This window comes from Cyanistes caeruleus, chromosome 13 (assembly GCF_971803275.1).
Source record: "Cyanistes caeruleus chromosome 13, bCyaCae1.hap1.1, whole genome shotgun sequence".
NCBI lineage: Eukaryota > Metazoa > Chordata > Aves > Passeriformes > Paridae > Cyanistes > Cyanistes caeruleus.
In genome coordinates, this window is record NC_141713.1 from 2,982,643 (window position 1) to 3,009,285 (window position 26,643).

General features: G+C 44.8%; 2 protein-coding genes across 3 annotated transcripts in view; both read right to left on the bottom strand.

The window, feature by feature from the left end:
• The window catches only part of LRRK1 (leucine rich repeat kinase 1), a 73,176-nt gene extending 51,339 nt beyond the window's left edge, over positions 1–21,837 (bottom strand). The window contains exons 1-4 of one of the 2 annotated variants that reach the window (XM_086848832.1): positions 21,697–21,837; positions 18,686–18,899; positions 2,374–2,537; positions 1,355–1,526 (exon numbers count right to left, since the gene is read on the bottom strand). In XM_086848832.1, coding sequence (XP_086704958.1) covers positions 1,355–1,526; positions 2,374–2,537; positions 18,686–18,752 — 403 coding nt within the window. In that variant the 5' untranslated portion in view covers positions 18,753–18,899; positions 21,697–21,837. Of the gene's footprint in view, positions 1–1,354; positions 1,527–2,373; positions 2,538–17,724; positions 17,940–18,685; positions 18,900–21,696 lie in introns of those variants that run through there. The other variant, XM_023933836.2, reaches the window with a different exon arrangement.
• Positions 21,838–23,453: 1,616 nt separating this feature from the next.
• Positions 23,454–26,643, bottom strand: part of ALDH1A3 (aldehyde dehydrogenase 1 family member A3) — a 34,158-nt gene continuing 30,968 nt past the window's right edge. Inside the window, exon 13 of the mRNA XM_023933837.2 lies at positions 23,454–26,136. Coding sequence (XP_023789605.2) covers positions 26,064–26,136 — 73 coding nt within the window. The 3' untranslated portion in view covers positions 23,454–26,063. The remainder of the gene's footprint in view (positions 26,137–26,643) is intronic.

The following is a 26,643-nucleotide window of genomic DNA, read 5'->3' on the forward strand; positions in this document are numbered from 1 at the left end:
TACAGCTTATCCATGTGGAAATTACATTGCTCTTTGCATTCTTAACAACTCCACTAAATCCCTCACCCTCCTGCTGCAAAAAATGGGCTCCACTTAAGCTGTAAGCCACAAGTAGTTCTCACTGTTCCAGGGAGAATCACCGCAGTGTAACAGCCAAATTGAAAATTTATGCAATTTATACCTAAGCCCTGTGATTGGTTTCTGTGTAACTTCCCAAGAAAACAGTTGGAAGGTCCTGCATGAAAATTTCTGAAAGCTGCTGTTTGTAGAGAGCTCCTCCTCTGACCCCCCCGAAGCAAGAGTTGGAGGGAATTTGGTGACTTGTAAACTAAATTTCCAGAAACTACTTAAGTCACTTTTCATTACTCAGTGTATTATATTAATATAATTTAATTTTTGCAACTAGGTTACTCAGCTTCCTTTCTGGCTGAAGAAAATACTACATTTAATTGCATCCCCCAAACTGGAACATTTATTTTGCTTACCAGTGCTCCGACAGGACACCAAATAAGCAGGTTTCCCAACAGGTTATTCCTGTTCTCAGTGAGGCCACTGGCAACTATTTAGTCCCCATGAGGAGCTAGAGCTATATTCAGGTTAAATATTGCAGAAGCCAGCTTAGCTCTTGTGTTACTGCAGTGTCTGAGGTCAAGGATGAGCCCCAGATGTTCTGCAGGACCTCTGGACTACAAATTCATGGAAAGCCCCAGGGAGAAGCAGCTGCCAAGCTCACAGAAGACTGAGAGAGCAATGGGGACCCAAACACAGCTCCTGGTCCTGAGTCAGAGCTGTGCTCTGCCCCTCGCCCCCACTGCTGCCTCAGGAATCTTGTCTGAGTCAAAAAATGTCCCGCTCCAAAATAATTACTATAATAAAATTTAAGTAAAACATAGCAATTATTCTAAAGAAGGAATTCCCCTGAACGTCAAAACAAAATGTCAAGCAGAGAACAAAGTGGGTGTCAGCTGTGCATCCAAAGTGTCCCTGACCAGACAGGCCACTCACTGCCAGCCCCACTGATATTGTTGGATCAGCAGCGGGATGCTGCTGCATCCTGAAAACCCCCTAATTTCACTGTAGGTCTGGGATGTTACCCAGCTGTGAGGCCTGACAGGGATGAACTGTCTCAATGGCATCTTCCTCCACTTCCAGTCTGCAAACATGGAATATTTTTATGTACATGTTTCTCTTCCCCAGGGGAGGAAGTTTTCTTCAAGCACAGCAGAGATCTGATCCCTCCACACACTTTCCCATGACTAAACCCCTCCCCTTCCAAAGAACGCGAAAAAACCCCAAATGTCTGCTTGGAGCTCCTTAAAAACTTGAGGAGAGGCAGGGTCAGCCCAGGGCTTACCACGCAGAGAATCCAGCAGCTCTTTCACGATGTCCTTGTGCCCAAAATACGCAGCCACCACCGCTGCATTGTCATCGTTGGGCTCTGTTGGTAACACCACCAACGCTTCCTTCAGCAGGTACCTCACCGCCTGCAGATCTCCATATGCTGCTGCAATGCCTAAAAGCTGACACTGGTGAAGGAAACACAGCAGAATAAACTCTCTGTTCAGGGCAGCAGGCAGAGAAAGAGCACTTTTAGAGCTGTATGGGTTTGTTTGTGCCCACGCCAAGGCATGTCCACTGTCGCTGTGGTTAATTGGGAACGTCACAAACACTAGTGGGCATTGTAATCATTGTTGATAAATTTATTATATTAATTTGTTGGGGTTTGTATTGTAGTTTTTTGTATGGTTTTTCACATAAGTGCCTGAGGCACAGAACAGTGAGTATAAACCTGTTTTTCATGGACCAACAGAAAAAACATTTGCACAGCTCAGCTGCAAAATGCAGTATTACCTGTTTGGGAGATGGCCAATATGACTGCCCTTGACATGCAGGGACCCTCCCAAAACACTCCCATCAGCTCTGTGCAAAGAGCAGGCTCAAAAGGAGGGCTCTGAAGGCAGAGCAGTGCAGAAGCTAGCACAGAGTTTGTGGTAAAATTCCACACACAGGCAGCAGAATCTTCCCAGGGAGCCATTAACTATCTTTGCACTGGTGGGGGAATACATTTTTTGGTAAGTCTATAAACTGCTTCCTTTTTACGGGGAAAAATGCATTTCCCTGTTTTGGTGACCACAGCAGCAGCACCCCTCCTCACACAGCCTCCTGTTCCTACAGACATTGCATCCTGAGGTCTGTCTCATCTTCTTGATCTGTGTTTCCAAGGGCAAACTGTGTCCCTGAGCACGTGTCTGCAGAGCCCCACACAACTGAATGGATTTTCTCTGTGAAAAAATTACAGACTACTGCAGCATCTTGAAATTTTGGCCAATCTTTGCCAATGAAATCTAAGAGAGCAGTATAACCCAACCCAACCTTTTCTACTTGCAGTGCAGTCTCCTCACAGGACAACCTAATCAACTCTTGGGCCTTGCTGGTGTCCCCAGCTTTGTAGGCATCCTGGATGCTTTCTGTCACAGGGGTCTGGATGACGGAGACGTCGCCACTTGTGGACTGTTTGCCACCCATGTCCACAGTTCCTGCAGGAAAAACAGGGAAGAGAAGTCAGGGAGAAGTACCTGCTCACTACTCATGCACAGCTGCAACTCCTGTGAATCCTGGGAATAAAAGAAGTTGGTGATTTTCAGTGGAATATTTACTTCATGCAATTAAAAAGTAAAGAGCCTGATAAAAGAAAGTGATAAAATGTTAAAGTCCTTCCCAACAGGGACATGAAACTGAGAGGGACAGTGAGTTCCCCAACGGCTCCCTGAGGTGGTTTCCAAAGGAAGGTGTGGAAGCTCACACACATGGACACATGAACCCTTCATCTGCCTGGCACACTCCTCCTCCTGCTGAGGAACCAGGGAAGAGAAGGAATTGCATGGGATTGGCATCTGCAGGAATTCTGACAAAGCCAGGAATCTGAAAGGCAAATCTGGTATTACTGGCCTTGCTTTAGTCACACTTCACTCCTGACAACAGCCTGATAAAATCCCATTGTCCTTCAGCATTTTCAATCAGAATTTTGGGTACCTCCAAGAGTGTGAAATAAAAGAAATTGGAAATTTTTACTCTGAAAAAAAAAAAGGAAAAGGAGATTTTGCAAAATGTCCAGTATCACTTTAATCAATTCTGGAGAATCTCCTAGACCAGACTTTCTTTTCCTAAATGGTGTTGGGAGCCAAAAGCTTTCAAGTGTCAGAGACTAAAAGATGAAGCAATTAGAGAAGATGCTTTGGTGGATGGCTAATGAGACAGGAAGGAAGTCTCAAACCCAACTATTCCCCAACTACCAGGACAGGGAAAGCTGTGTTAAAGTCACTGAAATACAAGATGTTTTCAGGTCCACTCCTGGACAACAAGCAAGACAGAGGAAAAAAGCATTTTCCACTTGAAAACAAAATGCCTTTTCCTGCTAAAACATCATGAATTAATATTGTTTATTTGTAACTGGTTAAATAAAGCACTTAAACCCACAGTTCTTCACATGTACTAACAAGGATTTATTTTTTTTAAATAACACATATGTCATGCAGGGCCTAGTTTAATGCAGTCTGGAAAGAGAAGTAAATTTGGAGCAATCTATAACTGTCAGTAAATATCTTTGAATAATGCAGTCAGTAGATTCTGACTAAGACTTCTCATCAATTATTTATCGAAGCTCAAATCACTCAGACATCGGAGATGGCTCCAGAGGTTCGTGCCATTAAAAGTGTGCCCTCACCAATAACCTTTCCTGGATGATGCAGAACGTGTGAAGGACAAGGACCAGAAATCAAGGCCCATGATAGTGGGATTAAATGACAGCACAATAAAGAGCATCTCAGAGTTCACATTAATGGGTGCAGTGCTTTCGTAATTCTGTAATTTTAGGAACTACACTGGGAAAGAAATTCTTTCTGCATTTGGTTCACCCTTTTAAAGCAGACCACACACCTATAAGGGATCACTAAGAATATTACATATGATTTCATTTTCATTTTGATGGACACCAAAGATAGGGGAAAAAAACATTCTTAGGCATGTATGTTTAAAGGATGATAGAAGGGGGAACCTTAAAGCAAAGTAGTTCTCCAGTCAAAACAACTCAGAACTGGACTAAGGAAATTCAAAAAGTACAGATCCAAGCAAACATTGCAGTTACTGGAACAAGCAGCCTCCCCATTTGGCACCCTGTGATGAAATCCTGAACCTAGAGAGCTCTGGAATTCCCCCTGGAGGAAAAAATGCCTCACATCGGAGATACAAAACAGCTGGAAAGCTCCTCAGCTTCCTGCTCAAGGAGCCCAGCAAACCAAGGCTGTCAGAGCAGAGCAACTTCAATCTGCTTCCTACAAATTGCAGAAAGGAGGGACAAATTTTACTCAGTTCCAGCCTCAATCCTGATTTTGGGGACTATCACTCAAGGCCCACATCTGCAGCCATTCCAGATGTAAAAGCACAGCCTTTCCCATCTCTCTTAGATTTTAAATCATGGCTTGGGAGGGTGGAGGTACAAGAATCTCATGGTCAGAGATTCATCAGATCCTGGTGTCACGTTCCCTGGAGCAGAGAGGTCTCCAGCCAGCCTCCCACACACAGAACTCCCCCTAAAGGAGCCTTTTCCACCTCTCCTGCTGGAGCTGCCCCACTCAAACCAGCACAAGAAGGGTCACAGGGTTGTAACTGAGGGAAGGAGGAACTCTGCCTTCTTGACCCTAATTCCAAGACCACTTCTGTGTTTTGCCAAATGACTACTTCACAAAACAACTCAGCCAATGTGTTGGGCTTCCCCTTACATTTTTTCCCACCCCCAATTTCTGAAGTCTTTTGCAGTGCAATGGCTCAGTCACAACCCCTGGTGCCACCAGCACTGGAAGAACGTGGGCTGGCCATCTGTTAGGTGCAGAATTCTGGGATCTCCAGGAACTGGAAAGTCACAGCTGGCTCCATGGAGTTTATTCCCAGAAGAGTCCTCAGTATATTCATTTTAGTCCTTAAACCCAATTTCAGTCTTGTTTTAGGCAAATTTTTACTAATCTAATCAAAACTGCTCATTTTTGAACACTTGAATGTCCATCAAGTAGAATTTAATAAAGGTTTCTACTTGAAGGTTTCTACATTGAGTGTAAGAAATTTGGGCAATTCTAGTGTTTGAAACCAGTATTTTTATAGTAAATATTCTTGGCAGCAAGATAATGCTACCCATCTCTCAAATTTCTTACACCAAAACCTCCTTTCTGTGATTCCATTCTGCAGAGTAAATTGACCTTCTGCCTAAGGCCTGAGGGAAGAACCTGCCAAAGGTCTCCAGCAAAAAGTAGTGACGATAAACTGAAAGCATGAAAAGAGCAAAACTGGTGAGATACAGATAAAAAAGTTTGCCCTCAACCAGCAGCTGTACTCACAAGGTGCTGCCAGGTTTAAGCAGAGCTTTCAGAGGTTAAATGAGAGGAATGGCTATCCATTCCCAAATTCCCAAAAAACACAAACGCCATCCAAGGCAAAGCTAAGCATCTCACCAACAAAATTACCTAGTTCATAGAAGACTGCCTGGTGACTTAGTAAATGATATATTGGCTTCTGAAATACTAGGGCAAATTAAGAACCAGCATGTTCTATAAGCCTGATTTTTACTCAACAGTGGGGGGTGGGGGGGGGCAGGAAATAAATGATGAAAACTTCATTTTACTGACTAAAGACTTTTATTTCCACAAGATGCAGGACTGACCTATCATCAGCAGTGGCATTCATGTAGGCTGGGAATAAAATTTTGCCAATACATGCAACAGCCATTTTTAGCAGAAATCTGGGCTGAAATCCAAAGAAATTCTGCTCTGCTTTTAACCTTACGTGTCTCCTACTCCTTGCTTTAATGGCTTTCCTGTCAGTCACTCACTCACAGCCAGCCTTGAGCAATGTGATAGGAGAGCAATACTGGAGCTCAGTAACACTGAACCTCTGGTTTTGGACTTGATTGTGCAACACACTCAGCATTTGAGCCTGGACGTAGCAAAGTGCTTTTAATTCTTAGGTTTTATGGATTTAGGAACTGGCTCCTGCACTTTGCACAACAGGGTCTGTGCTACTGCACTATGCACATTGCTGTGTGCAAACCAGCACAGCAAGGGAGGATATCCCAGCAGGACTTGTGGGATATTCCTGTACTATTCAAGAAATTCCAGAAGCTTCGCACACCCATTGTTATCTCCTTTAGTTTCTGCTTTATTGCCCACAGATCTGGGCAGTTCCTGTGCTGACACAGGTTCCTCTGAGAGCACTGCCACCAAAAAGCAGAGAAATGAAGCCTATTTGAACTGCAGAGGGTTCTTTAGCACCTTTGAATATGTATTAAAATAAGGCTGTGGAATTTACTCCCTAATATGCAGCCTCTGCATCTCTGCATCATATTTGTTTAATCTCTCCATAGATCCACAACTTCTTCTCTTTTCTTGCTTTCTACTAGAAAAGCTGTAAGCAAACCCAGGGCTGTTTGTGAGGGGAAAAGGGGAGGCATCTGCTGACACTAAAAATGCATCCATCATCTATTCCTCACACCACTTAACAGCTTGTACAAAAACAACTAACTCTGCAATTATTTCTCTCTTGATTTCAATGATTTATACTTTGGAAATACCTTTTAAGTTTAGCTTTGCCCTAACAACCCTTTATAAAAGCTAAGGGCAAGCCTCACTTTCTTTTAGAAAATATCCCAATGAAACCAGAGGTTATCAGTAAAAAAGCAGTTATTTTATTGCCATTGAAAGGGCACAAGGTATACACTGCTGACCCAGCTCAGAGAAACAAAATAAAAATAAGCTTTTTTAGTAATAAAGAGTACCATGAGAATTTTAGGGTCATGTGTAGTTAGACCCTGTCACAGGCCTTATTACTACAGAAAAAAAAAAAAAAACCCTGTAAAATTTCTAAATTGACAGTATGCCATTAGTAAAAGGGGAGGGTTTGCAGGTCAGTGCTGTGAATCAGCAAACAGCTGCATAACAAAGCAGCACAATGCACAGATGATTATTGTATTTATAGCCCAAATCACTGCATCTCTGACACATAAACTCACAAGAGTTTGTAAATGCTACATTTGGCCCTTCGATAACCAGCAGTTCTTCGGCAACTAGGTAGGATGTTTTCATTTAGCAGAAAAAATATAAATGAGATGCTTTACCCAGGATAAATCAGGATGCTAACCTCTTCCAAGAACAGAATTACAAGAATAATACAACTTGAAAACTGCTACTGACCTTGTCATAATGTGTGCAGGTATTTCCAGAAGACGGGAGCAAATCAAGCTGATGCTTTAGCACAGCATCCCACCCATCGATGCCCAATTCAGCTGTTAATTCCTGGGACTGATAACCACCCACCTCTGCTCCAGCACCAGCAGCTCCTGCAGTGGCCACTGGATGGAATGGCTGGCTGGCTGCTCCTTTGTCTGAATTAACTACCACAGTTTAGCCTTGACAGATATTTTCATCTCCATGTCCCATTACAGCGAAATCCAAGCCTCTGGTGCAGAGGACGTGGGGATGGGGGTGGGCAGGGAGGCAGCCTCTCCGGGCTGAGCTCAGACTTTAATTCCTCAACAGCACCAGATGGCTACAGCTAACCTTCACCAGCTTAATCTTTTGCCATTTTGACTTCTGAGCACTGCCACAGCACAGATAAAAAATGGGACAGGGATGAGGTTGAAGATGTGCTGAATATTTAAAGCCAGCACCTCCAAACACTCCAAAACTCACCGGTGTCACTGAACATTTTTCAATACTACTCCACAAAAGCTCTGCCCAGCTGAAAATTAATGGAAAGCCATGTTATTTCTGAGTCTCTGCAACAGACTCATGCATCTTGTGCTGCTTTGGAAAACTTCAGGCTAACAAACTGAGCAGCAGCCAACGGGAAGCCTCCAGTGATTTCAAAGGATGATGGATCTGCCCTACATTGCACTTTCGTAGTGCAATGGGTTAGAAAAAATTTTCAGTCCTCTGGAAATTTTTGAGATACTGAAAAATCTAATCCCAAACCCAAGGAAGAAAATCCAAAGCTCTGGGTTCTTCATTAATAAATAAATAAATAAATAAATAAATAAAATCTTCAGTCAGCCGAAGTGGGTAAAAATGCTTTATGAAGCAAAGGTATCTTTTGTGTTTCTTCTCTAATTAGCTGACACTTCAAGGTTTCCTATTTTTTAAATTAAAAAAAATTAAAATATTTTGTTCATTCATTTCATTCATGAATTTCTTAGAAGATAAAGCCACAGACCAAGATCTCTTGTGACCCCCACCTGCCCACACTGCCAGAAGCTGCCTCAAAACCATCCTGCAGCAAGAAGACAATGATCTACTTCACCTTTTCTCAGATTTAGGTGAAATACATGTGGCTTAACCAATTCTGCTTTAAAATGTTCCTGTCAGGATTCAAAAATGGTCAGAACCACCAATAAATCCCCCTGTGAGAAGACACTGAGAACAAGATGGGTTATCTGGGAAGTTCCAAATCCCCACTGGAGAGTCAGTGCCAGAACTGGGTCATGGCCCCTCTGACCCTAATTAATATTTCCTACAACAAGTGAGATGTGCCAGCTTCTCAGGACAGCACTTTTTCTGCCTATTTCCTGTGGTTCCATTTCCCTCAAACATCCATTATTTCAGCTAATTAAAGGAGTGGCTCTGCACTAAGCTCTGCCTGCCAAAGGCACTGGAAAAGATGATGTATTGAGCACAAAAGCCACCCACGTCTACAACAGAACTCACAATCAATGCTCACTGCCCCAAAAGGTGATTTAAAACCCCAAAAGAAACCAGATATGAAATGTAGAGGAATGCTCCAAAGGCAAAAATCCAGCTCTGGAGGGATCTTTTTCACTATTATTGCAGATTCTGGAAGTATTTTGAAGTTGTTTACATGCCAGCACCACACATGCGTCGTGCTGATCTGCATTGAACATCTTCCAGCAAGCACCCAGGGCACACTGACAGTTTTAGGTACAGTTGTGTCAAGTGAACAATTATCACCAGGAATCATTGGAAATTTTCTATTTATAACACTTTTAACCTGCAAGGAAAAAAACACCATTTGCTAATGCAAGCCTGAAAGGAAAATATTAAGTCCCGGGTGGAAAAATGCTCTGGATTCCTGCCTCTTCACTGGGCTCCAGAATGGAATTATGAGAAACAGACGGCTCCAAAGGCTTTAGCTCCACACTTACACAATCATTTCTTCATCATCCAGGATAATGAGGGAAGAGGGAACAGAAAAGCCTCAAATCCTGGTAACACTGGGACTCAGCAGTATCAGAGGGCAGCGCCAGCACTGCCAGATCTCCTGCATTTGTGTGTGCACTTCCCAGATTCCTGGGACTCTGGGAATTGCTTGTATTGTCCAAGAAACTAAAACAAAACGGAGATGGTTATTCTTTGCTGAAGTACAAATGAGGCTGCACAAAGGCACTGCAAGGCAATGGGGTCAGAGAGAGCACAAAGAATTACACTGGAATGTGATTGTCAGAACAAACCCATAATGACACAGCGCAAACCATGCTGGAAAGTGCGAAACAGATCCAGGGTCACTAATGATACCTGCAGCTAGCCATGGAAAAGGAACAAGGGATTGGGACATGCATCTCCTCTGCAAGAGGATAGGGTGGTCCCCTCTGGTTGGTTGTGAAGTGCAGCTCCACTTCCACAGCTCTGGGCTGTACCTGGCAGGAGAGGAGTAGGACTGTGATTCCCTCTGGGCAGGGAGGGAGTGGGGCAGGGATGTCCTCTAGTGAGTACAGGGCACAGACTGCCTCTCTCAGAAGGTGGGAATACCTCCCATCCCTCCAGCAATGCCCTCTTTGGGGGGCAAAGGATCAGCAAAGCCCACAGAGAACAGTGATGCTGTTAACTTCCACCCCCAAAGAGAAGCTATTGAGAGCTCCAAATGGCCAGAGAGTTGCTGTATTGAAAATACGAATGACTCAGCTCTGGAGTGAAAGTTTCTATTTTTGTCTTTTGGCCTCAGTGATTTGGTTCCCATCCTACAGCTTGAATCATTCAGAAATATGCTTCTGCAGCAAGGCCAGCTATGCCACTCTTGCTTTCCAAATTTTAAATTGGAAGATATACATTAAGCATGCAGAAGTACAACAACACTTTTGGTTTTTCTTTGCATTCGTTTCCAGGCATGGCTGGAAAGGGAGGATTGTTAAATGATGAAAGGCGTCTCCAGTGAGACCATTCCTGTCCAACTGAATCAAACATTATAGCCACGAAACCAAACCAAGACTGGATTTCATTTGAAACTCCAGAAAATAAAATTTCATGGCTAACTTTCTTCTGAACTTTTTCCTTTTCCCTTACATTCACGCTTTCATCAGAAGGGAAAAAATCCCACACACCAATGTTTTCAATTTTTCAGAAAAATAATTTGCTCAAAATTCTTCTTCTTCTAAAAAAATGAAAATATTAATTATTCACACTGGGGAAGCATCCCCTCATGGCCAGCCCACTTCAGCTGCTTAGACACATATTTAAATCTTGCTTTAGAAAGAAGCAAATAGTTTTAGCCCCAGTTGTGAGAGGCTACATGTGGAGGGCTCAGGAGGGATTTGCTGTGTGTGAGTGAGAGGAAGATGAGCCCAAGGTCCCTGCTCAGGTCTCTTGTTAACACAAATCTTCTACCAGCTCCCCCAAAGACACATCCAGCAATCCCACACCTTCTATGAGTTGGGAAAAGCAGCTCCTAAGCTTGTGTTTCCCTTTAATAACACATGTAAACACTCTCCTCAATAGAAAACCCATTTACAGCACTGCAATTGCACTGCTGGACACAAATAAGAGCACAAAAGCAGCCAAAATCTGTCTCTCCAGAAAGACATAAGGTGTAGGAGTGTGACACGAGGACACTGACCCACACATTCCTTCCAGCTACTTTGAATAAAGTTTGGAGAATGAGAGAATATTTTTTATTAAAAAAACCTGATAGATGCAGGAGACACATCTAAAGGAAGAAGCCTTTCAAGAAATTTGAGGGGGAAAACATCCCACGCAGCAAAATCCAAGCTTAGTACATGTTAGACACAGTTCAATGAGCTTCTTTACTGTGCCTGCTTGACTAATAAAATACTCCTTGCTACCCTCACTTCTGATTTATCACTAAGACAACCACACTGCATCAGTTTAAGTAAAAGTGTTGCATGCAGAGGAAAAGAAAATTCAATCAAGATATTGGACATGGTTGGCATGAAGAAACTTGAAGCGACAATTTTGCAACAGCAGAGCCAAAGGAAGTGCAGAGCTGGGAAGAGCACCAGGGTAAAGGGATGGACAGGTTAGTCTGGAAAAGAAAACAAAAATCCACACAAAACAGTGAAGAAAATGAGGCTCCACTCCAGCTTCTACTGAACTCAATGTGAGCACTTCTCACTTCTGACTCTTCTTCCACAAGAGTCAGAGAAGATCCTGGTTTTCAGGACAGACTGTCCCAGAGGGAGGATCACCTGAACAACTGTGTCTGGAGCAGAAGAGAAACCTGATGGGAAATCCTCTGCTGTTGCTCAGACAGCCACCAAAGCTTTAATGGGGCTACCAAAAAAACCCATAAAACCTTCCCCTACTTGTGACAAAACCTACAAGTGGCAGAAATGCCTGCTTCTGCAGGGAGGTATTTTGTCTTCCTGGTGCCTATGAATATCAGCACCCAGGACTCTGCTTGGGAGGCTCCTATGTCCATGTTGTGACCCTGCTGCAGCTCACAGCATTTTTACATGTCTGCTCCAAGGCAGAGAGAGCAAAATAAGGCAGGGCACAGTTCATCCCCTTCCCACCAACCTTTGACAAATTGTGATCCATTGCATCCAAGAACTTGGTCCTATCCATGTAAATGGCTTTGATTTGGCAGCTTTTATTCCCATCCTTCCACTGTGTAAAAGGTCCAAGGTGCAAAACATGGACCAGGATGACAAGCTCACTTAAGGAGCCAGGCATTTGTTTTTCAAGCTAGGTATGAGATCTGAAGAGGGATCCTGTCCATTACTGTTGTGAAAAAAAAATAAAAAAATTAAAATGTTCCTGTTTGATGCAAAAATAAAAGCATTTTCAAAGGCTCTTTGATGTGAAAGACAGAAAGACGTGCAGGCAGATTCTGGAGGAGGTCTTGTCTTCAGCAATTACCAGCACTCTTTTTGAATCCTACTCTCCAGACAGAACTTTTATATGAAGGAGATAATCATGCTGCAGAGTGTATCAGCTCTAAACCTTGTGGCTTTTCAATTAAGCAGCAATAACCTCCAGTCTAAAAACTCCTTAACCACAACAGGAATAAAACAAACAACTCCCAAAACAAATTAACTGCAGGTGAAGCAGTTCCAAAGACATACTTGCTTTTAAGGGATTTCATTTTGAGCTCTTCTTGGGTAGCCATGCCAGTTTTCCAAGCAATATTTTGATCATTAAAACAAGAAGTGATGCAATTTCCACAGTGACCACAAACATACCAAGAATATTTGTGCTAAATTTATCCAGACTTCTTGTTTGAGTCACTGCTTTGGTTCGTTATTTTTCCATGATTTTCAGCTATGCACAGAGAGGAGCTGGGGACAGCCTGGGATTGAGTTTTCCCCAGCAGATTCTGAAATGCCAGTCTTTATTCCTGGGAGTCACATATTGATTATTAGAGAGGAAATAGAGCTGTTCCTCCAGCTCCCAGCCCCAGGTCCCTACTCCTTCCCACCACTCTTCCCGTGGCAGACTGACCCTTTCCCTCACCCCTGGGTGACACTAATGGGACTTCTCTTTGCAGATGAGAAGTTCCTGAAGCTCACCCAGGATCTGCTGCCCTCTGCAACCAGAGAGGGAGAGCCAGAACAGAGAGGATCTGCCCCAGGTTTCCCACTGTGCATCTCCATGCCAGACCCCAAGTCCTGCCAGCAGCATGAACTGCTGACTCCCAGAGTCCCTCTGACTGCAGAAGGGCTTTTGGAAGGGTGAGAGCCTTTCCTGAAACTTAAAGACTTTTAAAATAGCTCCTATAAAGTGAGGGCAAGGCACAAATTAAAAAACATGGAGACACTTCTGTTGTGAAAATATCAGCAGCTTACATAAAAGAGCTGCTGCTGTGGTGATACATAATCATGCAAATAAGCAATTGCTGACCCACTAATGAGCACACAGACTTGGATTAAGGGAAGGAATTAAATATCAGCCTGACTTGATGTAATATCTGAAACAGAACCTATTAAGAGACAGACTTCATGGTTGAGTCACCATCCCTGGGGGGGGTTTAAAAGCTGTGTGGATGTGGCACTTGGGGACACTGTCTAATGGTGGGCTTGGCAGTGCTGGGGGAACAGTTGGGCTCAGTGACCTTACAGGTCTTTTCCAGCCTTAAAAATGCCATGATTCTGTGATTCTATATAGCAGAATGGGAGTTGAATGGTATAAAATTCATCCCCTCTCCCCTCATCTGCAAACAGTTCCTCCCAACTCGCTGCCTACTGCAAGCACAGCCCTGGCAGCCCCATTATTGATCAGAACAGTGAAAAACAAACAAACCACAGACTTAATGCTGTAAGGATCCCTGAAGATCCCATTACATCAGTGCAAAGAATTTAATGGGTTTTGGGTAAGGCCCTCATAGGCTCTGGGGAGGATAAAACCCCATAATTCATAGCATTTTCTTAATGCAAGTATAAAATCACCTGCAACATCTCTGTCAAAACAATGCATCAATTACAGGCCCAGTAAAGGCTGAGTTGGTGTGAACACTATCAATTGTGTTTTTCCCCACTGAAACAGAGGACAGCAGTTCCATGACCCCAGAATCAACCCTCACCTGAAAACTCCCTCATAAATCACACCTCAGGAACATTGTAAAGAATTCCCTGTGTACAAGTTCAAAGTGCAAAGGATTTTCTTTACTACCTTAGCATCTTATCCCTGGTTTTTTCCAGGCTGCTTGATAGAGTTGTCATATGTTACATTTCAATGCAATACGCCACAAATATATTTTAACATCAAGGTGTAAAAATAAAGCTATAAAGCAGCAAATAATTCCAGATGCAGCTCAGATAAAGATCAATGTTTTACTGCTGCCTGTAAATCAAACTGGCTCTCAGGTCAGACTCTCTGCTCAATTAACTTCCCAAGGTCTTTGCTGTACCACTGGTTCTCCCAATGGCTCTGCCCTCCTTGATACAGCCCTCAAGTTCAAGAGCAGGCTAGTTTTGATGGTTTTTGTCAGGAAAATTGTAAATGCCTCAGCATTCCTTGCCCCTTTTTGAAATGCAGGTTGTGTTTGGAGAGATGTTGTAACACCCAGCTCTGCACAGGAGGGCAGGTTTAACCACAGGCATGTTCAGCCTTCCGCAGGAGCCCTTGGCCCCTTGTGAGATTGCACCACTTCTGTATGAAGAGTTTATTTAAATATTTAAAAATACAAGCCTATTACTGCCTTACTGGTGCACTTCCTATTCCTGCTGAGCATTTCCTACTTCTCCTTCTGCAGGGCACTCTGCAGTAAGACTGACTCACATACAAAACCTGTTCTATTTTCTGCTTTTTTAGCTCATAGGAACTCTTTCAGTTTGCTGTTTGGACTCGAATTTACTCACAGCTTAACAAGCAGGAAGAAAACCAGAAAACCTTCAAGGCTGATTTAGTCTGATTATGGAGAACTTCACACGACTGACACACTTCACAGCTCTCCAGGGCTCTGTGTGCTCAGTTCACCTCCCAGATCCTCTCCTGGTCCTTCTCACCCCACACTGCCATGAAACACTCGGGGTAATGTTACTACAGGGTGATGTGTGGAAGGAAAAAGCAGGACAGAGGCTGTGAGTAATTTTCCCCTGTTATACAGAACAATGTGCCCCAAGGCCCAGCTGCTGCTCCTGTCCCCACACACGGCTGATGGGAAGGTTTTAAGGTTTATGTGGTGATTTCATGAGGAACAAACTTGTATCAGTGGTGCTGATTTTCCTTTCCTCCTCTCTTCAGCAGGAAAGATTTTTAAACAAAGTTATTCACTCTACAAGTCCCTGCCCTTCACATTTAAGGCAACAAAGTGCAGAACTGTGAGGAAATCATAGAATCAGAGAACAGGCTGAGTTGGAAGGGACCCATCAGGACCATCAAGTCCATCTCTGCACATGTGCTGCCCTGATGCCAACCAGGGGCAAAGCTGGAGGCACAAAGTGTATCCCAGGAGGATAAACTGCTCCATTTGCTCTTGGCCAACCTTGAATTGCCACCACTCAAACTGCTGTGAAACTTGCCCTATAAAATTGCACTTGCTCCTGAGTAGTCCCTCTTGTTAAATGAGCCTTTGATTTCTCCAGTCCAACCCTTACTCACACCACAGCCTTTCTGAGGTTTCAGGAAGCAGCAGGGCAGGCAGCAGCTTTCCCTGTGAGTCAGATCTGAGCTGAGACATGGCCCAGCCGGGGTTGCAAAGGTCACTGCCATTGTGGGCAGCTTCTTTTTGATAAAATAGAATGCCCTGTGAGCTGCAGGGTCACCACAGCACCTGCCAAGTACAGCTTTAGGGGCCTCTGGTCCACTCCAAATGACAAGTCATATGTTGTGGTTACTTGTTTGGTCCCTCGTGTAGTATTTAGGTCCCTTTTCCAGGCACACTGTCCGTGTCCATTTGTGCTTCCCTGGACAGTGGAAAGTCACCAAGTTACAACTGATTTACCTCAAAAGAAGTTGTGAAGGTGCAGTTAGTTAATATCTGCAAAGCTACTAAAAAGTTTTAGGAAGCTTTCCTTAGCATTGTTGTCCCTAATTATGTAATGTTTGACACCTTCCACCATAACACCCCTCTTCAGTGCTCATTTCTAGATTTAGCAGGAGAGAATAGGCACCCTCTGGCATGTTTGAAGGATAATCCAGTCCCACCTCTGAGACACACACCAGCAGCTTATGAATGCTCTGTGACTTCGAATAAAATTCACAATAAGAAGGAGATAAGCTTTTTAACAGAAGTGCCCTTTTGTTTCAGAAAACAATAATTGTTCTACGACACCTCTGAGGAACTGTCTCCAAGAAAACCACGCAAGAATTTAATCCTAGCTGTGAAATTTTGTAAGATTCAAAGAAATCAATCAGCCCATAGAAAGGTGATGATTCTTTATGCTTTTCTACACATTCATAAAGTGATGCCTTTGGGCTTCCACTGTACCTCCTACAAAATTTACATTATGTCACCTCCTCTATATTATGCAGAGCTCTTTAACCAAGTTTAAAAAAAAACCCAAACCCTGTACTTCATGAGAGACTGCAGCCACCCCCATATCCCTGCTCAGTTTCTTTTAATTAGGACAAGATGAACAAATCCAAGAGAGGGGAAGCAGGGTTTTAGGAGACAAGGGAGATGCTGAGTGCACCCACAGGGGAGCCTCATCCTGCACCCTGGTGATAGATCCCCTCTGAAAGTTCTGTCAGCACCACCAAGTCCAGCCCAGCACCATCCCTGGAAGGCAGAGAGGGTCCAGTTCTGACACACAGCTCACCCACTCCTGGGGAAAGTTGGCATCCTGCTGGGATACAGGAAGATCACTGGCAACCGGGAGGAACAGCAAAGGAAACACCTGAGCAAGGTGAGCCCCTGTGCCCCATCTTACATTTTTTAACTAATAAGGATGCCATGAACCTTTTCTCCACCTGCAATTGGCCAGGGGTTTATAGCTGCCAGGAAAAAAAAACACAAAAACTCCTAAAAAATCCTAAAACTTCAGATAGTGAAGTGCACAGGGACCTGCTGGAAGGTGCCTCCAGCCCTGCTGATCCAACTGACCCATCCCGGAGCTCCCGGCACCCCCGTGCTCTGGTTAAACCCTCCACAGCCACATGCCGGTCCCTCCTGCCCGAAAAAATAAAAAAGACTCCAAGCTCTGAGCATTAATGAGATCGTCGGCATTAAAGAAATGATCCGGATCTCGCTCCCCTCCCCAGCAGCTCCCGCTGAATGGGAGCAGGAGGCTGAATCCACATTGTAAACAATGGGCTCGCATGTGGAGGCTGAGTGAGTCACCGTGCTCCTGCTGCAGCCCCTGGAATGCGATCCGAGCCCAGAACAAGGACAGCCAACTTAGGGAGTGGACCGGTTAGCTAATGACAGTCATTCTTGGCAGGACCCAAACAACCCTGAAACAATGAGTTTAAGCATGTACAATACCCTTAAAAGAGCAAATCCACCAAGGCAGTACTGGTGCCTTGTACAAGGATCTTAAGCTTTACAAGGACCCCTTTCCTAGTTTTCCAAGACTATTTTAATATAACCCAGATATATCCATATAGAAGAGTCTATCACTGAGATTTGCATGCTTCCAGCTAACCAGTTCAACTGAATGTAATTACATAATGGCAATATGTAATAAAGTTCTCAGAAAAAAAAAAACTGAACTCAAAATGTAGAAAATATAACTATTCCACTTTTCACTTCATTATTCACTCCTACAATAATTTATTTACTGTATCTTTAAACAGTGAGAAAACTTGTCAGATCACTTACTGCAGAACAAAAATTTAGCAATTCTGAACAGTTGCGGACCATTAGAGCAGATTAAAATTCTTCTCATGGTTTATAGCTTAGTATTCAAGTAGAGATAATTTCTTCCAGAGAGAAATGCAGAAGAGAGAATTTAAGAATTTTAAGAATATTCAATAACCAAGTGTTACAGAAAGGTACAATGCCAATTACCAAAAGCAAGCAGAAAAATCGCTATCACAGAACAAGCAGAATACGTACGGAGAAAGGAAAGAGTTCCCAGAGCTCCCTGTGACGCTGGTGAGAAACGTCTTCAAACAAGACAAGGAGGCCTCTGAATAAACTATCAGGTTTTGCTTCATAGTTGCTGATAAAATCCAAAATAAGGCTGCAAAAACATTAGCTTCTGCTGGAGCCTGCTTACTCACTACAAAGCGTCAAACACACCTTCTTCCCACACTTCAAACGCAGATGCTGCCTCCTAATGAAGCACTTGCTGCAAGGGGGGAACACCGTTACACAAGAACAGGAGGCTATTTCTTGCTGCAGAAACATAACTGGGATTTGACTCAGAGAAAGGCAGCAGTGCCTGGGAGCTGAGGGTTGCAGTGAGAGAAGCCATCCAAAAATAATTTGCCTGCTCAGGAAAAAAAAAAAAAAAAAAGGAAAATTCACAGGAAGCAACCTGAAGCATATGTCCCTTCCAAAAGGGGAATTTCTTTATTACATAAACACAAACCTTCTAATCTAGCCCAACATGAAATCACTGCAAGCCACTGAATTAGAGCTGAGGGTAAAACTGGAGCAGGTTAATATCTGTTCAGGCTGAGAAGGGATGCTCTGATTTTAGCAGCTTTCATACCCTGAATACCCATTGCATCAGTGACTGGAACATATTTGCATTCACACACTGAAAAAGCACAGATCTTGTAAAACATATTTAGGAGCTGGTGAGACATGATACATATATTGACTAATTCCGTAGGCCTTTGGAGAACATCCATCCTCAGGGGAATGCTATTCTTACCACCTCCATAGTCCAACACCGTTCTCCCTGGAAGTAAAATTCCTTGTTCTAGATTGTAAATTTTCAAAGATTAGGGCTCAAAAAACTTTCCCATTTTTTAAACTTCATCAAAGCCTGGTGGCAGCTGGCTACTGAGTTCTCTCAGAGCCTCTTGTTCCCAGTCTGAACAGGAAAGAAACAAATGCTCCTATTTACCATTTTGTGGATCCATGTTACTCTCCCTGCAAACAGCGGATTCCTCCGTTCCCACACACCAGTACATTCTGGGTCTCAGTTGTGAAGGTCCCACAGACAAACTTTCCACAGCACTTCAGACTGAGCAGTGTTGTCAAAGCTGGACAATCCTCTTCACATGAATGCAGGAGCAGAGACTGCTAGCGAGCACCATCCTGAAGAAACATCATTTACTCTGTTTAAAAATAAACAACAAAACAAATTAATTGCTCTACTGTAGAAATGGGGAGATGTTCATTCCTCTCCACTATTAACGCAGTCATCCAAACATCACAATGCAGAAATATACTTACCATCCTATAAATACAATTATTTTCATAACAGCTTTGTTAAGAGCATAACATGAATTAACAGAGGGGACTAACAATTTCTGCACTACAGAAAGATAATGTTCCTAATTTTTCACCACCAAAGCTACTCAGTCTTTGGGCAGAGGACATGGGGGTGGGCAGGGGTCACAGCTGCAGTTTCAGCTTCCCCACAAGCTGGTGTAAAGGCAGACCATTGAAACCCTGCAGTGCAGCTGGAAAAATCCTAAATGCAACCTCAAAACCTCTCCCATCCACAAAGACAACCATGGCTCTCTTAAGACTGTGAGAAACTGAAAAATACTGATGTGGTTACTGAGATAATCCTCTGTAGGAAACACACCAGCTCCTGTCCCCTCTGCCCAGTCCTTTTTGAGAACTCTCCCATCCTGGAAGCATCAGCCTTCTTCATTCAGGGAGGCAAACCAGGCCCTCAGGAGTTATGAAAGGTTGGCTTCTTGTGAACTGCCTGGTAGAACAGGCAGCAGAAAATTGCACAGCTCAGTTCTCCTAAGGCATTTCCAACTCCTTCCCTTTTCACAGCTGTACAGCCACACTTTAACCTCTTCATACAGAGGTTCAAACTCCTGGAGGATTTGCAGTGTTTGTCCAACCAGCATCAGAGTCTCTTAATTTTCTGCTTTCAGTTTCAATCAGTAAACACCTCTCAGACATAACACGATGCCCCTCAACTGACTCTTACTGGTTCTTCTCATGTCTGCTGTGTGATGATGAAGTTTTGATTTGAGGCTCTAGCTCAGCAAAGCTAATAACCCACCTCCCACTCCAGCCAGCAAGGCCCGAGATCTTCCCTGACTCTCCCTGAGCTGAGCTGGTTTCCTGAACTGGGATCAAAGGCCAAGGGAAATACAGAAATATGCTGATCCATCACCACTATCCAGGAAGCCTTCTGCTCCTCCCTCCTTACACTGGGTTTCAACAACCCACCAACACTAAAAATCACTGCATCTTATTTCAGATGTTTCTAGGCAAATATTTGAATTCTAGGTGCACTCAGCTTCAGCTGATCCTGACTTTGCAGTGCCTGGCAGCAAGAGCCAATATTTACAACCCTGTGCCCCAGTCTGGGCACTGGGTGCTGCAGGAGGCTGAGATGGAGATGATCCCTAATCCCAGATCCAAGCCCACAAACTGGTAAATTGAGCTGTTGGTGGAGGACTGAATTCTGCCCTGCAACATGCTGGGCCCCATCAGACTCAGCTTCTCTCCTGGTCTCAGCTTCCCTTGCCTACACTGGCAAGAGGAGCTCCTGCGTTGGGACCACAGACCCCTCCATGCCATGGGTGGAACATCCAGGCAGAGGTGTCAGAGGTGTCAAAGCTCTCACACCTCCCCAGAGCTGTCCAGCATGTTAACTCTGACAATGGAGGGGATGTGATGCTTCCAGGAGCTGCCTGCCCCGTGTTCTCCATGCACTGAACAGCTCCAGGGGGAGTAAACACTTCCCCTTGCACACTCTGACCCACCAGCTCTGCAGCAGATGAAGGTTTCTGAGGCACTTCCTTGCTCTGAGATGGGGACAAACCATGTGCACCCACAGCAATTGTACAAGAAACACTGAACGGGGGTTAGCATGAACCCCTGAGGCTTGAAAACCATTCCACTCCTGATTTTTAGCTCTCTACTCAGCCTGTTCCTAGGCTGAAACTTTCCTCGTATAAAGTGAGAGGAAAAAATAACTTTTAGGAAAAACAGTGGTGTGGTTCTGGTAATCAGTTTCCTTTAACCACAAGTAACTGAATGCTGTAGCCATGTGTATTACTGCCACACAGTGCCCATGTAAACAGGATTTCTGTATTTCAGGACCTTTTTGTATATAATTAAAAAAGCCCCTACAGAGCTTTACCTTAAGCAAGGTGCACACAACTGTAACATGTGCAAACACCACGTGTGGATTTAATTTAGGAAGCCTATGTGCTCTGCAGAATCTCGCTTGGAAGGACTCAGACCACGCTGAATACATGTGAACACGTGTAAATGGAATTTACATCCCGTTTCTCACATTCCCAGTCCTGACACCTGCTACTGCCCGTACCTGAACCACTTCAGCAGCCCGCCCAGTCTTACCCTGCACATCGTGCCTAAAAACAGCCATGTCCCCCGAAACATCGTGGTTTGCCCAAAATCGCTTCCTAATTCATAAAAACCTCCTACTAAAATTCAGTGCTTTACCCAAACCACCTGTTGTGTCTGACAATCCCACCTGGGGCTGGGCATCACCAGAGGATCTGAGAGGCTCAGGGTTCTGCTGCCCGGGGCAGGGCGGGGGTGAGGGCGAGCCTGAGGCCGAAGCCCAGCCCAGAGACCCTTCATCTTTCCTCCCCGGGTGAGCAGCGAGCACCCAGCCATGCCCTTCTCCCACACCTCGGCTGCCGGCTGGGGGGACACAAACAGGCGCTACAGCCCGTTTTGGGGGGTCTCGCAAGCTTTTCCAGACGCTTTCCAGCTGCCGGGGTGGGGCGTCCCCTCAGAGCGAGTCCCTCTGCTCTCCGTCCCCGCCGGGCGGGGCGGCCGCGCTGCGCCCACAAAGTTCCCTCCGGACTTTCATTTTCTTTAAAAACAAACGCGTTTTCCCCCTCCTTTCCACCTGAAACGCTCCGGCAGCCCCCCACACCGACTGCCCTGGCAGCAAAGCCACGGTACCTCCTGCGTCCCAGGCCGGCGCTCCCGGCGCTGCCGCCGCCTCCTCCTCCTCCTCGTCCGGCGCCGCCCGCACGCCTCGCTCGGCGGCCCGGGAGGCGGAGGGAGCCCGGCAGCCAAGGGAGCGGGACAGCGGCTCCTCCTGCGGCCCCCGGCCCGGCGCCGCGGCCAAGGGCGAGTCCTACGGGCCGGCCTCTCGCCTGCCCCCGAGGGCAGGGCTGGCCCGGAGGCGGAGGATGGAGCTCCTTCCCCAGACCCGACCCACACACCCGCCCGCACCCGGGCAGCCCCTTAGGCTCCGAGGATTTGAGTTTTTTTAGGAAAAGCCAGCCTGGGAGTGGCGGTGGCTGGAGCAGGACCCGTCCCGCAGCGCTGCCCATCGTCCCGGCCTTACCGCGGCAGCGCCAGCACAGCTCGGACTTTGAAAGTTGCTTCTTCCCCCGATCGCGGCGAGTTTGGTCCTCGCTGGAAGAGCAGAGCGAGGTTGCCCCCTCTCTTCGGAAAGAGTCAGATGTTGGTGTGCGCAGCCCTTCCCCAGACTGACCCATTCCTCTCCAGGAGCCTCTGACAAGCCAGCGATTGCCCCATTTGTCCCACTTGCCAGACTAACTAAGAAAAAACCCATTTCTGCGTGCCTTTTGCTTTGCTGTTCGTAGTCATTCTGTAAATTAAACACAGAGGATCTCTTTTACCCTGGCCAGTACCTAGCAATGGGTCACTGATGGTCACTTGAGGGTGGATGTGCATTCACAGAACGGCTGTGGCAGCCTGGGAGTTGCTTGGGGGGGTTCTTTGGATGATTGTGGACAAACAGATGGGTGCTCACCAGTGCTTTTCCCTGTGTTCAGGTTCCCATCAATCTGCATCCATAGGTAGAGAGCAAGAACATACCAATACTATTGTTTTCTGACTTTTAACACTGCTAAAAAGCAGCATTACCTGTTTTCAGCACCTTTCCACTTCTTACCTGCCCTGCTCCCTTTTATGCCTCACAGTCCAGCTCTTACCCAGACCTTTCTTACAGCATTTTTTGCACAATATTTGAAAACACCCTAAAATAACTCTTTTAACCTTTATTATGATAGATCCTCTGATTTCTTCTGGCAATAATTTATCCACATATTCAAGCTAATTTTTCCCTCCCCAAATCTCATCCCACTCTTCCCTATGTCTCCATTGATTATGTCACTCACAGTAATGCCTTTGTATCTCCAGCCATCCCTTTTCTGGAGCCTGAAAGCTTCTGAGCGATGCTGTCAGCGAGTGGAAAATTCAAGGAGTTTGGTTTGGCCTGTGTAAGGAGCTGATAAGAATTTCTCACACATCAAATGGGAAGAGAGTTAAAAGACAATGGAATGTTCTTGCTCTGTATCTATCTGATGAGAAATAAAACTGGGCTGGGAATACATTTAGTAGGGCCATGCTGGTGGTGGATGTGTCTCAAGGGTTTGGGAAGCAGCCAGAGGAAGGCAGAAAGCCCCATCTGGCTGCAGGAGCCACGGTGTCCTGAAACACTTCATTTTGAGGCTCACCTCAGAAGGAAAAGGGGATCCATCCAACTTTGTGCTTGCCCCTGCCAGCTGCAGCTCTGCTCTCCTCCCTCTGCTTACACTAAATGGCACAACTCAAGGTTTTATGTGCAGAACACTGACCACACTTAGCACTTTACTCTTTAAATTGGCTAATTCTTCCCAAATTGCAATAATTTGTGCAGATTCCCTCAGTTCCCCAGTGAGCTACTAACTCCTCAGATACAACTGTTTCACAAAGTTAAACATTTATTAGAAACAAGAACTATTACAAAAAAGATATCTATAGTCTAAATATATACATGAGGTTTAAACATAACATTTTCATGTACCTTTAGCTATAAAAATACATTAGATTAACTGTATCCTAATTTATAAATATAGTTCTTTTCTTTTAAAAAAACAACTAGTACTCATATGAAAGCCTTACTGTGCAATGGAGGAATATATATACCCTCTAAGGGGTTATTTTAAAGTTAGTGTCTAGTGTTATATAACTTAGAAAATTCAGTGTGTAGAGTCAAACCCTGATTTATACAATAAGAGATACATTGACTTTTTAAAAACTTGATAAGGGGAAAAATAGTGAAATATATATATCATATATATAAAGCCAGAGAAGTAAGATTTAAAGAATTTCAGATTATTTCAGTTTCCACCACTGTTTATCGAAAATACAGATATATCAAGATAGCCAGCCTTTTACTGTTTGCCTCACCTCCCTACTGTCTGGCTGCAGCCCAAGGAAACCCTCAGGGGGGCAAAAGTAAAATGTTTGTCTGAGAAGATGTTTGCACTCTTAAGTGTCTTACAAAAATAGAAGCTTATTTACAATGATCCCATTTAGCCTTTCATGGGGAAGGGAGGACATTTTCATCACTGGCTGGGGAGATTTACCTGCCTCACACCCTGTGGGAGGACAGGCTCCTGCTTACTGTTGGAGGTATGTCATGTCAGAAGTGAAGTGATGCTGAAGTGCAATTTCAACATTCAACCAACTTATAAGGAAGTTTAGGCTCATGCAAACTTCTTTCCTTACTTATCACCACCCACCTTCCTTCCTCCTCCAAAAAAAGCTCCACTCATGCAATAGAATTTGTTGCTGTCTGAGCCTATCTGTGAGCAAAGGAAGGTACTGGGTAAATCCTGGCTTGCAGCAGAGAGGTTAGACCTGCATTTCTGCTTCAAGCTCTGACATCTGGAGCAGCAATCCTTATCAGCGCTCCCTGGAGATCTGCTGATAAGCCATAAGGAACCCGGTGGGTTTGTTCTCAGAGGACAATCCCAGAGGGATCACTGAACTTCCTAACAAGCTGTCACCACTAACTCCTGCACACTCACAGCTCCTGCAGACATGGCTGTGCCTTTGTCAGGGTTCTCCAGCAGAGTCAGGGGAAGAGGAGGAGGGAGAGCAGTGAACCCAGGAACTGAAGATAGCCTGTGGCTTGTCATTAATCTCATAATAATTAATCTCCTAATAATGTCTGAGCACGCAAAGAAGTTACTGCAGGAGGTGATAAGACATGAACATGTGACAGCCACTCCATGGACAGCTGTGACCAAGGGACAACCCAAGGCAGTTTTCTCAGGGAAGGATCAGCTACTCTGTGCTGGCCACGAGATGACAGCACACACAGGGACAATGGCTGAGAAGCTGCTGACAGACTGAAGTCCAGCCACAGCTTATTCCATGCTAACTGGCTTGTACACCCTCCTCTTTAGCACTCAAGGTGTCCTTGGGAGCCCCTGCCTTCTCACACTGCACTTCCAGGAACGTATTTTAAGCTACATTCATATAGGATAAAGAAGCAGTGTGAAGAGCTTGTAAGTTTTACTCTCATAGTAATAGTTTTGGCTCAAAAAGCAAAGAGATGTTCAAAAAGCCTGAAAGTTGCAGAGAATGAGAGTGTAGGATAGTTTCCTGCAGCTCTTCTGCTCCCTCCCCCAGATCAGGACTGGTATGGGGTGTTTTCTGTGGGATATCTACCATGCTACATGCTCAGCATCCAACTCGATGTCACCACGGTAAGTGCAGTGCAAAATCCTCTTGAGAAAAGTGCTGTAGTGAAGGTTTGAGATACAACTGGGACTCACTGGGAGCCAGAAGGGTCAGCAAGTCAGGAACTTGCATTTGCAGCATGTGTAGTGTGTGCACACCCAAACATCAGGTTCCAAGGACACTTGAAAGTCTGGCTCTGTTGGGTGACATACTGGCCCCAAAGGAGTCCTCTAGGAAACTCCCACAAATCTCATTCAGGGCTAGAATATCACCAGGATGGAGAATGCATATATCTTTAGAGAGACCATGATAGCTCTTTCAAAGAGAACTTCCTTACAGATCCTTCCATGAAAGCTTGCACTCCCATTCCAAACTCCAGCTGCAGTCTTCACACAAACTCCACCAACTCCAGTCAAGTTGTTCTAACCCTTACCACTCGAGTCCATCTCTGCCAAGGGAAACCCAAGTGCCTCTGAAGGTATTTGCCAGTACCTTTGATGGTACCAGCAGTCTCTCTAACATGCCAGTGATGTCCACATCCTTCAGGGGTACAGTTTGGAAGCAGATGTCCTGCCAACACTGTGACTGACCAGCGTCTGAGTCACAGGGAGCAGGCAGATGTACAGCCAGGGACTTGTAGAGTACAAGTGTGTACTGCCAGTAGGGTCAGTGGATCAGTTTTTGAAGAGTCAGTCGGCAAAATGGAGTCCAGTAGATTCAGTGTTTCTAGAGGAATAAAGACAGGTGTTTCCATTTTCCTTCCCACCCCTCCCCTCCCCCTTGCTCTGAACACGTCCCCCATGTGTCACATTCAGAGTGTCAGCATTTTAGGCCTCCTGTTTTCATGGACTCTTCTGGGAGAGTTTAATGGTGACTGTTTTCACTTCGGTGTATTCTGCCAAAGCATATTCCCCACTGCAAAAGAAAAGAGGAGGAAAGGGACAAACAGTTGTCGAATGTTAATGTGTATTTCCCTGAGAGAGTTGTACACATGTGCATTTTTGACATCAGGTCATTAAAACCAGATCTGAACAATTTACACCAGCTATCCACTTGTCCCACCACTTCTAATAACCACCAAGTACATGGACATAAGTACATACAATTACATCCTGTTGTGAAAGAAACACAGAATGCTTTGGTCACTGTAACCCACAAGATGACAATTTTGACTCTGCTTAGTGCAAACTGAGTGCTGCTGTAGAGAAGCCATACAAGAGACAGCCATGTACACACAGTTATTGCTGCTCAGACAGCAATTAAAGTCACTTTTTTCACCAGAAGAAAGCTTCTATCTACAAGATACCATATCATCAGGAGGGCACAATTGCTCTAGAAATGCATACTGATGAGAGAGCCCACCACTACATTATGCCTTGGTTGGTGATAACTGGCTCGGTTCCCATGCCTTTCCCATGGGAA